The 18,768-nt window shown below is 37.5% G+C and overlaps 1 protein-coding gene across 1 annotated transcript; it reads right to left on the reverse strand.

Annotated features, from left to right (window-relative positions):
• Nucleotides 1–8,201: 8,201 nt before the first annotated feature.
• Nucleotides 8,202–9,705, reverse strand: LOC120177423 (galactose mutarotase-like). The gene is made up of 5 exons (XM_039183579.1): nucleotides 9,510–9,705; nucleotides 9,380–9,429; nucleotides 9,180–9,303; nucleotides 8,979–9,086; nucleotides 8,202–8,875 (listed from the first exon to the last, which is right to left on the reverse strand). Exons 1-5 carry the CDS (start codon nucleotides 9,703–9,705, stop codon nucleotides 8,202–8,204), a joined length of 1,152 nt encoding a protein of 383 aa, XP_039039510.1.
• Between the last annotated feature and the right edge of the window lie 9,063 nt (nucleotides 9,706–18,768).

Raw genomic sequence — 18,768 nt, forward strand, 5'->3', positions numbered from 1 at the left:
CATTGTTACCAAACTGAGGAAGTGAAAGACACTAAGCCTTGGTATCATGACATTCTGCAGTACATCAAACATCATAATTATCCAGAAGAAGCCACCGAGACTGATAAAAGAACCATTAAAAGGATGGCAGCTGGATATGTCCTTGACGGGGAAGTCTTGTACAAGAAAAGCCATGATCAAGTCCTGTTAAGGTGTGTTGATGCAGAAGAAGAAAAAATGATCGTGGAAGAAATACATGACGGAGTTTGTGGAACACATGCGAATGGACACATGATGTCAAGACAAATAATGAGATGCGGTTATTTTTGGTCCACACTGGAAAGTGATTGCATCAACTACGCTAGAAGGTGTCATAAGTGTCAGATTTACGGAGACAAAATAAATGTTCCACCCCATCCACTACATGTGATGACGTCACCTTGGCCTTTCTCTATGTGGGGCATGGACGTTATCGGGCAAATACATCCAAAGGCTTCAAATGGTCACCAGTTTATCCTTGTGGCAATCGACTACTTCACAAAATGGGTAGAAGCTGCATCATATGCCAGTGTCACTCAGTCCACTATATGCAAGTTTCTGAAGAAAGAGATCATATGTCGGTATGGCCTACCTGAAAGGATCATCACCGATAATGCTACAAACTTGAACAACAAAATGATGAAGGCTGCCTGTGAGCAATTTAACATAAATCATCACAATTCTACTACCTACAGACCAAAGATGAATGGAGCAGTAGAAGCAGCAAACAAGAATATTAAAAAGATAGTGGAGAAGACGACTGAAACCTACAAAGACTGGCATGAGAAGTTGCCTTTTGCTTTGTTCGCCTACCGAACCTCTGTACGAACCTCGACTGGGGTAACTCCATTTTCACTCGCTTATGGAATGGAAGCAGTTCTACCCATCGAAGTAGAAATCCCATCACTCCGGGTCTTGACAGAAGTCAAACTAGATGATGCAGAGTGGGTGCAATCCGATACGATCAATTAAATCTGATAGATGAAAAGAGGCTGAAGGCCATTCACCATGGTCAAATCTATCAGAACCGAATGATTCGAGCACATGACAAGAAGGTGCGCCCAAGGATATTCCGTGAAGGAGATCTGGTGCTAAAGAGAATTTGGTCAGTCCAGAAAGATTTCCGAGGAAAATGGATGCCAAATTGGGAAGGACCTTATGTCGTGAAGAAAGCCTTTTCTGGAGGGGCGCTTGTCCTGGCTGAAATGGACGGATCAGAATTGCCATACCCCGTCAATTCGGATGCAGTCAAGAAATACTTCGCTTAGGATAAAAACCCGAGAAGGTGTCCTAAGTCGAAAAGACAGAAAATAAAGAGGAAAAAAATAAAAAAAGTAAAAAAACAAAAAAATGAAGAAAAAAGCAAAAAACGTTTAGGGTGAAAACCCGAAAGGGCGCCCTAAATAGAAAAAAGAGAAAAAGAGAACAAAAGAAGAGAAAATAAGGTGGGTTCAAGATGAAAACCCACAAAGGGCGTCTTGCAACCAAGGATGAGTCCAAGTTGAAAACCCGGAAAGGGCGATTTGGATATTAACAGTGGAAACATCCCGGCACATGAATCTTCTACGAACTCAACAAATCGGAGAAATGTCGCACTCTCCCAAACGTTGTCGCATTTTCAAAAATCCTTTGGCAAAGGCTGCAATCAAGGTCACCAAACGACTTTTCAGCTCAGAAGTGCCCACATTATCGAGATCTAAGACATTCATTTACACATCATCGTGTATTCGTTTTCGAGAATGTTTGCCATTTATTATTGGTTTTTCTCCTCCCTTATGAAAAAGAAAATTTCCTCTAATTCCTTTTGAGCATCTTGAATTAGATTTAAACCTAATGATTTATTTATTTTTGTGAAAAGATAATCGCATATTACTATACAAGGATTCATGGAAAAGTACAGGTACCCAAAATCCGATCAAGGCTCATGCACATACTTGAGATGGTTGAGGAGCATCTCCCAAATCAAAAAAAAAACAGAATGTGCACATCAGATTTAAACATTTGAAGAATTCAAGATCAGAGATCGGAACTTCAAGCCTTCAAAATCAAGAGTCAACAACGACAGGCCACCTGAGATCGAGATTTCTCTCCAGAGCCCAGAATAACATATGTTGCATATGCATTTTAGGCATACCTAAGAGCATGACATCCATAACATCGCATATATGCATATCTTTGCAGGTTTTACCCAGAGCCAATTTCAACTTCACAACGAAGGATATTGGACTCCAGACAACGTAAGTTCAACTTCACGACGAAGGGACCGCTGGTTGTCAACAACCATTTCTCAATTTTACAGCCAATTTCAACTTCACAACGAAGGATATTGGACTCCAGACAGCACAAGTTCAACTTCACGACGAAGGGACCGCTGGTTGTCAACAACCATTTCTCGATTCCAGAGCCAATTTCAACTTCACAACGAAGGATATTGGACTCCAGACAACGCAAGATCAACTTCACGATGAAGGGACCGCTGGTTGTCAACAAACATTTCTCAATTTCAGAGCCAGTTTCAACTTCACAACGAAGGATATTGGACTCCAGACAATGTAAGTTCAACTTCACGACGAAGGGACCGCTGGTTGTCAACAACCATTTCTCAATTTCAGAGCCAATTTCAACTTCACAACGAAGGATATTGGACTCCAGACAACGCAAGTTCAACTTCACGATGAAGGGACCGCTGGTTGTCAACAAACATTTCTCAATTTCAGAGCCAATTTCAACTTCACAACGAAGGATATTGGACTCCAGACAACGCAAGTTCAACTTCACGACGAAGGGACCGCTGGTTGTCAACAAACATTTCTCAATTTCAGAGCCAATTTCAACTTCAAAACGAAGGATATTGGACTCCAGACAATGCAAGTTCAACTTCACGACGAAGGGACCGCTGGTTGTCAACAAACATTTCTCAATTTCAGAGCCAATTTCAACTTCACAACGAAGGATATTAGACTCGAGACAGCACAAGCTCAACTTCACAGCGAAGGGGCGGCTGACTGCCAACAAATTTCCCAGTTTCAGAACCCGCGATTTCAACTTCATGACGAAGGGAATCGTGCACACAAGCAGCATCCATCTCCAAATTTGGATTTCAACTTCACGGCGAAGGATATCCAGCTCAATGAAAGAGTGTCTGTCAACAAACTTTCAGTTTTAGAGTCAATTTCAACTTCACGGCGGAGGATATTGGCCTCGAAACAACGCAACCTACATTGGATTTCAACTTCACAACGAAGGATATCCAATTTCCAGGCTCAACTTCACGATGAAGGGGCCACATACAAATCCAACTTAATTAACAGATTGACCCGACTTCACGACGAAGGAGTCCTATGTAACACATCCATACCCAAAGTCTCAAGGACAAGTTTTTCACCTTTTCAACGAAGTATCCTGAGCCGAAAGATGATCCAGGAGCTGCTGATCAAGGCTTCGAGTCCGATTTCAACTTCATGAAGAAGGATTTCGTACTCAGAATTTTCCAGTTTCGACTCGACCTCACGACGAGGGAGTCATTTCATATTTCAGTTCATATTGACAAAACTAGTCTTAACATCGGATTTCAACTCTACGGCAGAGGATATTCGATATAGACGAAATTTGTGTCCTTTGATCTTTGCTCTATTCTCGTTACACGATAATGAGCAAAGAGGGGCAGCTGAAGACAGTCAATTCCGTTTTTTATTAATACTATTATTATATATCATATCGTATAATTATACATATATATATATATATATATATTAATTTTATTCGGTATATTTGTGCAGGCCCGATATATCAAATAAAATAGCCTGTTGCACATGGCCCGACAAGACCCAAATCCCACGTGAGCAGCAAGTTTCCAGAACCCTAGCTCCACACCTCGTTCCAACGCCGTTTTCCCCCATTTGAAGTTCCCACAGCCGCACGTCTCGCCCAACAACCCGTATCATTAGGCGCAGAGATCTCGGTCATCACCAACATATCAACAAACCAACTAGCATTAGAATCCTAGTTCTAATAGGATACTAAAAATAGGTTTTTTCGTATTATAAATAACACATGTAATCATCCATTTGAAGGGGAGAGGGATTTTCATACTGAATACAAGCAAAATTACTATCAAATCACAACCAAACATTCAGAGTCATTTCGAAGGTTTCTTGCAAATATTTCGAAAAGAAAGGTAAAAAATTTCATACCTTTGCATGTGGTTTTTCTTGTCTTGTGTCTTTGTTGTACATTGGGTCGAAAGAAACCCAAAGAGAGCGTTTTTAGCCGATGAACGGATGGGTTGGGTCAGGATCTTCTTTTGTAGATCTAGCCCCCGAGGCTCATTTTTTATAGAAAATATTTTGATTTTTGAAAACTAGATTTAAAAAGCTTTGAAAAACAAAGAAACAATCGGGTTTTGCCGCCGATGAACGGCGGCCGTCGCCGTTCAACGGCGGCGGCGAGGCGACGCGGTGGCCGTGTTCTGGGAACCATTCATACTGAAGAACAGTTGAGAGAAAAGAATAAGAGGAGGGTTTCTGTTTGGAGAGAAGAAAGAAATGAAATTTTAAAACCAGATTTTAGCACATATACGGCCTGTTAACCCGACCCATATACACCCCGGAACCCGCGTGTTTTTAAAGATAATGGGGTAAACTACCCTTTTGGTCCCTCGCTGCTTTTAAAGAATTATTTTGACCCTAAATTTGCTTTTGAATTGGTTTCTGATTTTGATTTCCTTTTAATTTAGCCCCCGATTCAATTTGTGTTTTAAAATATTATTTTTATTTATTTATTTTTCTTTTTTTTTTACATATTACGTTTCATTATTATATATTTTATTATTATTATTATATATATATATATATTTGATTATATTTTCTATTTTATTTTCTATATTCCTTTATTTTTAGTTTTTATTTGTTTATATTATATTATTATTCATAATATTATTTTCTTTTTTCTACTCATTTATATATATATATATATATATATATGTATTTCTATTTTTTTCCCTCATTTTTTTAAGCACCGTTATATATCTTTTTAGTATTTTTTTCTTTATCATTCACTTATTTGTTTCTTTATTATATATCTTATTATATGTATGCATTAAATGTTTGGGCCATTTTTTATCCTAAGACTTTATTTTCCCCCTTACTTTCGGTGAAATGATGGGGAAGCTTTCTTTACATTTTATTATATATATATATATATATTTTATATTTCATTTATTTTTTAATTTTCCTTTTATTTTATTTTTTTTCTACTTATTTTTTTGCATTTTTTTTATTTATATAGTTTTTCCCTCTAACACATCTTATGACTTTTCAAGGGTATTTTCGTCAATTAATCAGAGGTAAGTAATTCATGATCAAATTTTACCTTTTAATTTAAAATTACAATTTTCTTAATTAAGACAACTGGAAATTACGTAGTACCGAAAGGGCGGTTCAAGGGTGCTAATCTTCCTTGACTGTAACCGACTCCCGAATCCGACACATCTTTGGTAAGACGCAGATCAGGTAAGAAATAAGAGATCCGGTCAACCTATTTTGTTTAAAATAAACGATCGGTGGCGACTCCAATCCATTTTCCTAAGTCGAAGTCCAATTCCGGGACTCAACCGAAAGACGGTTGCGACAAAAAGGATATAAATATTTTAATGAAGGTAGAATTTTAAAGGTCAACAACCACTCTTTATCATGATGGAAGGGTAAATGGATATTGGTAGATTGTGTTCTATGGGATTCCACATTCGTGAGTGACGTTGTTGTTGCTTCCCCGCTTTGTTAGATGAAGATGTTACAAAACTTTGACACATGCGTCTAGGGAATATGAGAGAGAACAACATGATAGAGTTGAGCAAATGGGAACTCTTTGATAATCAAAGAATTTATAAACCGGCTTTTTGTGAACATTGTGTCTTTGGAAAGCAAAAACAAGTATGTTTGATCAGTGAAATTCACAACACGAAAGACATTCTAGACTATGTATATTTTGATCTTTGGGGTTCATCTATAATACTTTTTAAATGAAGTATTAATTATATGTTGACAATCATTGATGATTTGTCTAAGAAAACGTGACTCTTTTTTCTTAAAAATAAGAGTGATTCATTCTCCGCACTCAAAGATTGAAAGATGATGATCAAGAACCAAACATGGAAACAGGTAAAACGCCTCCACACTGATAATAATTTAGTTTTTTTTTCTAATAAATTTAATGATTTGTACCAAAAAGAGGGAATCGTGAGACAATTGACATTACGCCAGACCCTACAAAAAACGATGTCGTAAATTAGGTGAACGAAACGATAACGAAGAGAGATTATTGCATGTTGTCAAATGATGGTTCACCCAAGTCTTTGGGATGAAGTTGCCTCCACATCATATTTGTTAAATAATATGTCTTCTTCAACTAGCATTAGGAAGAAGAATCCATATGAGGTATGATTAAGAAGTCCTTTAGATTACTTTAATTTGAAATTTTTGGTTGTCCCGCCAATGCACATGTTTATAAGAAAAAGTTAGAGCTTAAATCCAGGAAGTGTTTCTTTTTAGGGTACAAAGTTATTGTAAAAGGGTATAAACTATGGTGTTCGGAAAAAAAAGAGATAATGATTAACATCTTGTTGTCTTTGATGAGATTGCTATATTACAAGAATCACCTTTCAAAGACACTGCCAATAAAGACCGGCTTAAATCAAACACAGCACTAAAGAATTTGGAGCTTCATTTTGATATAGGATGTTCAATAGAGGCATATCCAAAAATTAGACAGATTCTCCTGCCTCAAATTAACACATCAGAACCGCAAAATTCTATTGCTCATAACAAACTCAGAAGAGAAATCAAACGTTCACAAAGGTATGTAGAGGCTGACCTAATTGCTTATGCGTTTGTGGCGAACATAGATACAAGTCAAGAACCATCAACATACTCCGAGGTAGTTAGTGGTGCAGACTCAAGTAAGTGGATAAGGGCTATGTAAGAGAAAATAAAATCTCTTCAGAAAAACAAAACACGGAACTTGGTAAAACTTTCTTATGGTAAAAGATTTATTCGTACTAAATGATGACATTTAGTACATGTTATAAGTTCCATACTCTAGTACAGTGAGATCACTCATGTATGCTATGATTTATACATACTGAAGCTTAGTGTATGCAATCAATGCAATTAGTAAATATATGGAAAAACCGTGAAAAGAACATTGGAAGGATGCCCAATGGATTTTTTGATATCTCATTGGTACTTCTAATGTATGTTTACAGTTTGAAAGAAAAAAAAGAGGGGTTATCGGATAAAATGATTTTGAATTTACCGGAGACCTCAATAAAAGAAGATCTCTCACAGGTTAAATCTTCACGGTTGGAGGTTGTACCAATAGTTGGAAAACTACCCTACAAACTATCGTTGCTTTATCATCTACAGAAGCTGAGTACATGATGATTACTGAAGCATGTAAAGAAGCCTGAATGTGTACAAATCAAAGCAATTCTTTTAATATGAATTTGTTCTTTTATCCACTCCTTACAACCAAATTTGAGCATTGTTTCAACTTGGTGTTTCACGCTACTGCACTAATTATTGATGGGATCAAATGGATTGTGACAGTTGTAGGTGATTCACCCCTTCTAGTTTGAATGAAAAGCCGCAATTGGTGGTAGATTGATCGTTGGCTAGTGTCAAAGAGTTTTATCATTCATGATCCATCCTTTCTATCGATCTCGATCGATATGTTTTATATTGGTTTTTAGAGTTGGTGTTAGAAGTAGGAATATGATGGCCACTCATAGGTAAGTAGGCTAGGTGAATATGGTCAAATGACTATAGATTTAGTTGATATATTATATGGGTCTGTTAAAAGTAATGTCAATAGGTCACCATTTCTCAAAACATGTTAAATATTCGAGGTCCTTTCAAAGATCCTTTCTCTATATCTACCAGAGTTCCCTAGGTGTCCAGAGACTATAAGATGCGAGAAAGATATGCGGAGGACCTTTAGTTGGTACAACAAATCTGAATATAATTTTAATTATTACATATATTTTAATATACATGTTAATACGATAAAACGTCTTTAATATCCTTTTTCATTTCAACCTGCGATTCAATCCAAATACATGTTACCACTAATTGATTAGTTACAATATCTAATCGATGACTACACTAACTAATTTCACTGTCTTTAACCTAATCGAAATCAATCTCAGCGAGCCTTGACGACTTATCAGATTTGTTGTCCTTTGCAGTTAAGAACTTGAAGAGCATTTTATGCTTGTAAGGCTTTCCAGGCGAAATGATTTGTGAAGGGAAATTCTGGTGATTCAGTGCATCAGGAAAGCCTTGAGTCTCCAAACACAGCCCTGCATGAGGTTTGTATATAAACCCTCCTTTTCCCTTCTCACGCTTTATCAAGTTTCCGCTATAGAATTGCACACCCGCCTGATTCGTATACACTTTCATCATTCTCCCCGACTTCTTATCCTTCACTATTGCTGTTTTCTTCAGCTTTTTTGGATCGTCCGGACCGTCGATCACGTAGTTTATGTCGTAACCTTTCCCAAGTTCCCTGATCCGGCTTCCGATCGTCCGCGGTTTGAGGAAATCGTATGGAGTTCCTCGTACCGTGGACAATACGCCTGTTGGAATAAGGTGTTCATCCACTGGAGTGAATCGGGAGGCGAAAAGCTGGATTTCTTCGGACAAGATATCACCACTGTCGTGGTTACCAAGGTTCCAATATGTATGCTGTGCTAGATTCACAGGGGTAGCCTTTTTTAAAGCTCTAGCTTTCATCGTCACTCTCAGTCGGTTATCCGAACGGAGGAGGTACCGGACGGTGACTCTGATTTCGCCGGGAAATCCTACAGAAAAAAAAAGTATACTAGAAATTAAATATATTAGCTTTATGATCAGTTGTTTGCAATGAAAAATGATCATATTCAGGCGCTTGATGTGTTTTCCAACCATTTTCATCATCTTTGCTATCATAACCAAAGAGAATTGTGGGATCTTCAGAATGATTGTTAATCTTCATCACTTTCCAGATAACATCAGCGAATCCTTTAGGACCACCTAAAGTTTTCCATCAAATTGCGATACAAAACATCAGAAACAGCTAGCAATGAGCTTGGGAAATATCATTGCGTATTAAGAGATTAAGTTCACCGTGAAGTGTGTTATTCCCGTCGTTTTTCGGCAGTTTATATTGAGCTCCGTTCAAAGAAAATCTTGCACCTCCGATTCGATTTGCAACCCGTCCGACTACGGAACCGAAGAATGTTGTATCGTTCTGCCAATGTATACCAAGTTTTTTTAGTAGAGCGAAACTGCAAAATTAATATGAAAAAATAAAGAGAAAAACACACCTTATAATCCTTTACAGTATCATATCCAAGAACAATATCACCCCGTTTCCCTGCAAAATAGCAGGAAATGGAATAAAAATTCAACCCAGACAAGAAAATGGAAAACCAAACCAGACAAAAAGGAACCAACCATGTTTGTCTGGAATAACAAGTGACATAATGGTTGCACCCCAGTTGGTGAACTTAACAGACATGTTCCCATTCTTCAGCTCATATATTCCGATTTTCTCTTTCGATTTGTCAATGTCATATTCCAGTTTTCCACCATTGACGAAACCAAAAGCAACCACAAGCAGCAAAGAGAACAATAAACAAAGCTTATTCATGTTGTCAGAAGAAGGACGATGGTGAGTCACGGAGGATTTGCTTAGGAATTTATAGTAGAACAAAAACAGACGATGTCCATGAAACCCAACAATTGGAAACTAAAGAAAGGATGACGTATTATATTAAGATGTAATAGGCAAATATTCCAGCTTCTTTAGTTTTCCCATTTTTTAAGATAAGATAATTATCAATTTGATTTGAATGTTGCGCAATGCCCTGCAAATTGGTTAAGGCACACAAAACCGATGAGATGTTGCAGAAATGGAGAGACAGCTAGGCGAATTTCCCGAAAAATCACCCTTAATATCTTAATTTCTCTGTCAGACACCGTTCAGACAATATTTCTCGATCTAATACCCTTTTGCAGGAAGACGCGTCCCCTAAAACGCGCCTTACGCTGATCTAGCGCCACGTTGGGTAAGGCGTGGCCCCTGGAGCGCGCTTTACGCTGACATGGACACACGCTAGCAAAGGCGAGGCCCCTGGGGCGCGCCTTACGACACGTAAGGTATAGTGCGGTGCAAGGGCCGCGCCTTCGCTTTAATTCTGACACAATTATGCAAGGTTCGATGCAAGGGCCGCGCCTTCCAATTATCACATGCATAATGCAAGGCGCAGTGCAGGGGTCGCGCCTTGTATAATTACACTATCTCCTCTCGACTATAAATACCCCTATCCCCCCGTATACTCTCTCACAACTTCCTCTCAATCGAAAAACTAATACAACAATCCTCTCAACCAGTATAACACCCAGCAATCCTCTTATATTTGATTCAGAAGTTCATTCGATCTTTCGTTATAAGGTAATTTTGTTATAATATTTTTTTATAATTATATATGATTATTTGAAAAAAAAATATTATACTAATTGTTTTCAATGAATTTTTGTGTTTGTAAAATTGGAAAGCGGGAGCATACATTGAAATATTTTTGCCGATAAGGTAATAATATAAAATTATGTTATTTAAATTATCTACGTTATTGTGTAAACAAATTATTTCCTTATATTTTAATTCGTATATTATTTATTTAATTAGCCTTGTTTGAGGTTATTTTTTTTGCAGATATAAGATTGTCTCAGTTTCAAACTCTAAGAATGATGCGAATTTCAGCTATTGTTTATTATGATGGAGAAATTCGGGAAGATGAAATCGGCGTTGTTTTCGTATCAAATCATTATATTAAAATATCCTTCAAGAGAAACATAACTCTTGAGGAGTTGATAACGAAGATTTCAACGAAGGTTCATGTTGGAAGTACTAGAAGAATGTTGTCGCTTCAGTACAGATTTCCAACATCATTGTTGACATTAACTTATACAGCGTTCGAACTATCGAACAATGATGATTTTGAAATGATGGTTAATTCTCAAAATAATTATTCAGACGCCGTTACAGAGATGTATGAAAAGTTTATTGAAGTGCGTGCTGTTCGGGGTCTGTCATTAAGCTCCCACTATGGGCTAGCTAAACAAGCTGATCAAGTTGACAGGTCGACTACAGTAATGTTTAATGAAATTAATGCCATAATAGGAAATCTGCATCATAGTGTCGTCCCATCAACTTCAACGGGGAGACATTCATCAGCAATCCCTTACGATATGTACCAAAGTGGGTCTACAAACATTTCGTATGGCAACATCACATCCAGTTCAAGGAGAAGGCATTCATATGCTAATTTCTTTGACCTTAATATGGAGATGCCATCGACGCAACAATCTGTGCAATATCCATTTGACATGATGTCTTCAAGCTCCAGGGAGAGGCATTTGACTACAAGATTTTTCAATCTCAATGTCGATATGCCTTCTAGTTCAAGGGGAAGGCATGCAAGTAGTAGGTTATTCGACCTAAATATGGAGAGCATGGAGGAACCATCATCTCCACCAGAAGAACCGGTTCGTGAGCCAGGTGCGAATGGTGCTGAGACTGGATTATTCATTCACCCAGAATCACCGCAATTCAACTCCGATGATGATGATGATGTAGATGAAGTTCCCTCAAATGTGGCACAAACTTACCCTCCATCACACATGTATGAAGCTGATTATGGTGCAATGTACGGGCCTGAATTTGCAGATATGTCTCATCTCGGTGACTATGGATATTACTCATCAATAAATAATGGTGAGTTATATTTAGGCAAGGAGTTTTCAAGCAAAGAAGAAGCGGGGGTGGCTATAAAAATTACAATATCTGTAATTCTGTTCAATCCAGAGTCGACCGCTCCACGACAAAAAAATATGTATGCCACTATACCCGACGGGAAAATTGATGCAATTGGATGGTTTGTGTATCGAAGAGAAAGAGGAAAAACAATAGATGAGAACTAACAGTATACAACGGTCATCACACATGTTGTGCTGGAGGGATCAACCAAGATCATCCCAACTTGGACTCTGAAGTGATCTGCCAAGCCATCATGCCCATGGTAAAAACAAGCTCCCATATAGCTATTGCAGTGTTGATTTCTGCTATACAATCACAATATGGATACAGTGTCTCCTATAAAAAAGGTTGGTTGGCAAAACAAAATGCCATTGTCAAACTACATGGAGAATGAGATGCATCTTACAACGAACTTCCAAGTTGGTTTAGGGTGGTGAGGAGATTGAATCCTGGGACAATTGTGGACTTCGAAACCTCCCACGCATACCATAATGATCGAGTTATTCGCGATCGATGCCAATTCTACAGGGTTTTTTGGACTTACCCACAGTGCGTTAATGCTGTCAAATACTGCAAGCTTATGATCCAGATCGACGGGACTTTCTTGTATGGAAAATACAAGCAAGTTTTACTATTGGCAGTTGTCCAATATGGTAATCGCAACATTCTTCCAGTTGCTTTTGCTCTTGTTGAAGGAGAGATTCTTAGGCTTTTTTTCCTCCGAAACTTACGTTCACATGTTATCACGAGGGAAAAAATCTGTCATTATCGCGGAGCTGGGATCAAAGCAGCAATGGAGTCTTTGGGTCCAATGTGGCAATCACCCTTTGTCCAACATAGGTATTGTATCCGACACATTGCTACTAACTACTATGGAAGGTACAAGAAGAATGATGAACGTCAATTACTTGTGCGTATGGGTAAGTGAAACTGATGTAGTTTGTTTTCTTTCAATCATTTTCATTTTTAAAGAAACAAAGTTAGTAAATTCTACATTTTTTATCAGGTTACGAACTACTTCCTCAAACATTTGAATCCATGCTTCAAGATTTGCGGGCGAAGAACGAGGAAAATACGATTACATCAACCTCATCGATAAATAAATGTGGACAAACGAATATGATAGTGGATATCGATATGGACACATGACGACCAACTTGGCTGAGGCAATCAATTCGACCTTAAAGGGTGCACGTCACTTACATGTAGCGGCTTTGGTAAAAACTACATATTTTCGTTTGGGGGTGCTTTTTGCGAAGCTCGGGGGACAAGTTCAAACCTGGATGCAAGGCGCTCTTATCTATCACCCTAGATTAGTTGCAGATCTACAAAAAAATTGTTGCATCAAATGGAATGTTTGTAACAAGCTTCTCTAGAACACATGCTTTGTTTCATGTCACAGAGTTATCGCAACCTCTTCAAGGGATTAAAGTTGTGTTGTTAAGAGTAAATCTATGGGACAGATGGTGCGACTGCGAGTTTTTTCAAGCTATGAAGTATCAATGCTCTCATGTGATAGCAGCTTGCTCGCATACCCGTCAAGACTATAACCGTTTTGTGGATCCCGTATACCTACTATCAGAAGTTTTTAAGGTATACGAATTTGAGTTCCCCCATAGGTAATGACAAAGAACCTGATGAGGTTCAGAATTGGGTTCCAATTGTACCAGATCTGAGTTTATTGAGGGAGCGTGGTCGTCCAAAATCCACTGGAATTCATTGTGATATGGATATTCGAGAAACATATAAACACGACAAAAAATATGGGCATTGTAGAAACTCAGGACACACTAGAAAAACATGTCAAATTTTTTTGGCATCAAGTAATAATTGATGAGTAACTGATGTAGTTGTTTATCAAATAATAATTCTTGTACTTTAATTTGTATTTACTTAAAGTTAATGTCATTCGATAACCGCTGATGAAGATTAAAAAAAACAATACAAGAAAACGATATTGGACGCTGGTGTTATATGTGATTATAATAAAAGAGATAATAAATGACAAACTTAAGAAAGTTATTGAACATAATTATTAAATTTTATCAAACTAATATCAATTTGATATTTGAATATAATTTTAAATACAAAAAACTTACAATAAGTATTAAATTGTAAATAATAATCAAATTACAGTAACTGATATTAAATGGTAATAAACAAAATTAACCAAATATATTAACAAAAAGTCCAACAAAATTAACAAAATAAATTAAAAAATCCAACCAAATTAACAAAATAAAGTAAGTATTAAATGGAAAATAAAGTAAGTATTAAATGGTAAATAAAAAAAGTACAATAAAAAAGTACAATAAACAACTAAATACAAATATAATAAAATATCAAAATATATCGATGTCTGTGGTGCGAATGTGTTCCGCAGGGCGGTGGCTGTCTGTCTGGAGGAGGATTTCTGCGTATAACTGGTTCTGACTCCTCGCTGTCATCATTATCACCATCATCGCCACCGTCGTCATGAGAATATATATTTTGTTGATGAAGAACTGATGACGATGTAACACCTACATAGAATAAGGACCCTGAAGGTGTATGACTGACTATCCCACCGCCCTGCGATAACTGGGAAAACTCATAAAACCCAGACATCGATGAGTGAGAAAATTATACTGGAGGTGTCTGTGTGGCGACCATCAGTGATGAGGCTGCACCCGTCAAATAATCAGCATATGAACCTCAAGTCAGATCTGCAAACATAGACTCATAATATCCTCCATGAGGCAGGGTCATAAAACCTAGAAACGGTGGTAGCGGCGGCATCTGGTAAGGGAAAGGCGGTGGTGGTATCATATATGGTTGCAGCGTGTAGGTCGTTGCAGATGGTGGCTGCTGTGAAGGTCCTATTGGTGCAACTGAGGACAAATCGGAAGCATCTGTTCTTCGTCTACGAGTCGGGGGACGATGAGGTTGTGACGGTGCACGTCTCTGTCGACGTCACTGAAATTACCGCCCTCGTGCATCCTCTGAAAGCAGAAACGGTTTCCTATTACTATTGAAATACTCATAATAACCATCTGTAACCGTTAAGAGGTCATCATAAATGGGCTCTCTACGGGGAAGGCACCGATGTCGATCCTCCCACAACATGACCCACTAATGATGCTTTACCAGTCAATCTGTATAAGACTTGCCGTGTCGATTTGTGCTATGCAACTCGTCCATATTGCGAGGTGCTTCCGGAATTGGTTGTACAAAACCAAATTGTCGGAGCACGCGATCAGTGGAGTGCCACTCGACGATCGTATAACATATCAAAGGGATCACTGCCATCCAAACATCTGATGGGCCCCTCAACTCAGGTGGGATGCACATCCTCACATCATCATGACAATATGGAACTCATTCAAACTAAAACAAATATATATATATATATAGTTTTTATCAAAATAATAATCTAATTATATAACTATAATACAAAATCGATTTTTAAACATTAAAATGCATACCTCTGTGCCAGCCTTCTAATCGATTAGCACCCTTATTTTTTCTAAATTATCAGGTAGCTCCCGATGATTTTTCATGTTAGTAAACCACCTATTTAAGGATTTTTTTATTATACACTGTATAAAATGATTAATATACGAAATCAGTTTTGTAATTACCTCAATAGTAGCGAAAATACGAACGGATTCTTCATAACATGACATAAAAAGGGCAAGCGATACCATGCCCAAGACTGCAACAAAATGAGACATCCGCCGATAGCATTTTTCCTGTAGTCAGTCACTCGACACATCTCCCTATATAGGAAAGCCAAAACTGCTGAGCCCCAACTCAGTGATCCGACCAGATGAAAGTCGCCAAGATGTCGCAAACACATACAGTGAACTTGGTTACGTGATTTGTCCGGCATCAACAACCCTCCTATCAGCTGCAGTATGCATGCCCGTGCATACATTTTAACCTCATCATCAGAGGCGTACTCGCTCAACTCCCGAAAATTTTTATCTAACCAATTTAACGATATCCGATCACCGTTTTGTGGGACACCTCCTAGATAATCCTGTCACAAAGTAGTCCAGTTACCATGTGCTATCCCTGAAATCACATCTCCCTCCACCGGAAGCCCCAAGTGCATAGAAACATCCTCAAACGTAATCGTGCACTCTCCGCATGGAAGATGGAATGTGTGGGTCTCCAGCCTCCACTGCTCCACTAATGTAGAAATAAGGTCTGGTTCTACCTTACAATGTCTCTTTCATATCTACCTATGTGACCGAATCCAGGCTCGACTAAATACGGCCAGACACAAGTAGGTATCGCTGACTTAAGGTTCCTAATAAAATGATCTAATATACGATTGCTCTCATAAAATATTAACAATTACAAAAATTAATTTATAAACTAATAATCGTGCATTAAATAAATAAACTATTACTAATAATTTAAATTAAATTAAAATGTAAAAATGTTACCGTATCAGCATAATGACTCGATATATGATTTACATCCAAATGAAGCAGACCACATTCCATTTTATAACTGCAAAAAAATTAATTAAATAAAATATTAAAATAATTAAATAATAAAATACTAATAAAATAAAATAAAATAAATATACCTTAAGTTGATAGGATTTGTGTGATGAAAATGAATGAGAATTGAGGTATTTATAGGGGTGGAAAGAGTGTGAATGGTCTGAAATTAAAATAAAGGCGCGGCTCCTGCATCGCACCTTTCTGACGCGTGTCAGAATTAAAGCAAAGGCGCGGCCCCTGCACCGCGCTATACCCCTACGTGGCATAAGGTGCGCCCCAAGGACCGTACCTTTGCTAGTGTGTGTTCATGTCAGCGTAAGGCGCGCTTACCCCATGACGCCAGATTAGTGTAAAGCGCGCTTCGGGCGCACCTTCCTGCAAAGGAGTTAGATCGTAATAAAATCTAAACGATGCCTAACAGAAAAAATAGATATTAAGGGTGATTTTTCGGGAAATTCGCCAGACAACTAAGATTGTTTATCTTTTCAATTTTTCGAGGCATAAAACAGTGTCGATATACTCTTGGTGTTTATATGTTGGTGGAGTCCAGCTTATTTATGATATTGACACGTCTTATATTTGTCTTGTAATTGATTAACTTAGATCTGACACAAAATATAAGGGGCTATTTGTTTGCCTCTTAATAGAATCATTCAGCGTTGAATGCTGAACCGTTCAGCATTCACGCGTTTGTTTCGCACTGAATGATTTAGTGTTGACGATTCAGCAAAACAGTACTGAATGATTCAGCACAGAAGTACATTCTGAATCATTCAGAGCCAGTTATCAAACAACATGTCTCATTCAGAACCAAACCCTTCAGAGCCTCTAAATCATTCAGTATTTAAATCATTCAGCGCTTAATCATTCTAAAGTAAACAAACAACCCCTAAATATGGGTAAATTACTTAGATCTAACACGAAATATAAATCTGGGCTTGAATCAACTACGGAAATTCGAAATTGGATTTTGATTTGATATTTCAATGTTTTATTTGCATATATTGACTTGATTCGTGCATATGAAGGTTGAGGCTGCTTTATTTTTTAGTCTGTCCCAATTTCGTTCGTGGGTACCTGTTCACACTCCAAGAGGGTGTTCTGACCGTCGTGTCTCACGATCTCTGACTACGCTTTTCACGTAGTAAAACAAAATAAAGCAAAAGCTGCGGTGGTTGGACTAATGTTTTTTTTACAAAGTGATCCATCTAGAAATGACATAAATGCATTGGAGCAACACATAAAGAACCTTTAAGTCCATCAACTCTGTTTTCCTTCAACACATTCTATGATCCGTACCGAGTCTGTCCCAATTTCGTTCGTGGGTACCTGTTCACACTCCAAGAGGGTGTTCTGACCGTCGTGTCTCACGATCTCTGACTACGCTTTTCACGTAGTAAAACAAAATAAAGCAAAGCTGCGGTGGTTGGACTAATGTTTTTTTTTTTTACAAAGTTTTTAATAAACCTCAAGTCCATTTTATTATGATTTTGCATAGAATTTGATAGATAAAGGTGGTGGTAGTCTTGTTTACAGGGGGTGCCTTCTCGATGGCAAGAAATATTGGCAGTGGAGGCTCGGGTTAACGATAGGCGGTAACAATGGGCGACGGTTGAGAGTGAAAAAGTATAAAAATAATATTAAAAATGTCATGTCACCGTAGATTTAGAGAGAAAACGACAAAGTGGAAAAAAAATTAATGTTTAAAGTTGAGTGATTAAATTGAAAACTTATAAATTTTAATGATTAAAACAGGAGTGAAAAAGAATTGAGTGATTGATCTATGTAATCTACCCTATGAATCTTAATTTTCTTTCAAGGTTTATCCATATTTGTAAAACTAATACAAATTCATTTTAAGCTGCACATAAACACATGCTATTTTTATTTTTTTTTAAAATTATTTATGTTATTTTTATGCAACTTTTAATTATATAATATTTGCATTAACATTTTAAAGCTGTTTTTTTATTATTTATATTATAATACTATGTGTTGTTATAGATTTATTTTTTTGGATAAGTGTTGTATAATATATTATCCAAGAAGCTGAAAAAAAAATATACAAACCGTGGGAAAGACTCCACAGGGACTATAGAATCCCCTACTCATTACACAGTTTCATATTATTTCCATCAGTTTTATCAATACAAATTTTATACAATCTAACTCAAACAACCACCTTAATAGACTCAACAACATCATCTATCCAACAAACAACCCTCCTAAAATATTTATGATTACGTTCCTCCCAAATACAATAAACGAAACCAACCCATGCTAGTTTGAGAATGCGTACAATGAGATATTTCCCCTTCAAGTTATTCATTGCCCATACCAGATCATCCTCCCAGCACAAGGGCAAATGATGTAACCCGCAACCTTGCAAAATCCTCCC

The sequence above is a fragment of the Hibiscus syriacus genome, unplaced genomic scaffold (assembly GCF_006381635.1).
Source record: "Hibiscus syriacus cultivar Baekdansim isolate YM2019G1 unplaced genomic scaffold, ASM638163v2 tig00112289_pilon, whole genome shotgun sequence".
NCBI classification, from domain to species: domain Eukaryota; kingdom Viridiplantae; phylum Streptophyta; class Magnoliopsida; order Malvales; family Malvaceae; genus Hibiscus; species Hibiscus syriacus.

Coding starts and splice junctions, on each gene's coding strand:
- LOC120177423 (XM_039183579.1), bottom strand. CDS start 9,705: ATGAATAAGCTTTGTTTATTGTTCTCTTTGCTGCTTGTGGTTGCTTTT. Junction 9,430..9,509: donor TGTTATTCCAGACAAACATG/GTTGGTTCCTTT, acceptor GCTATTTTGCAG/GGAAACGGGGTGATATTGTT. Junction 9,087..9,179: donor CGGGAATAACACACTTCACG/GTGAACTTAATC, acceptor GGAAAACTTTAG/GTGGTCCTAAAGGATTCGCT.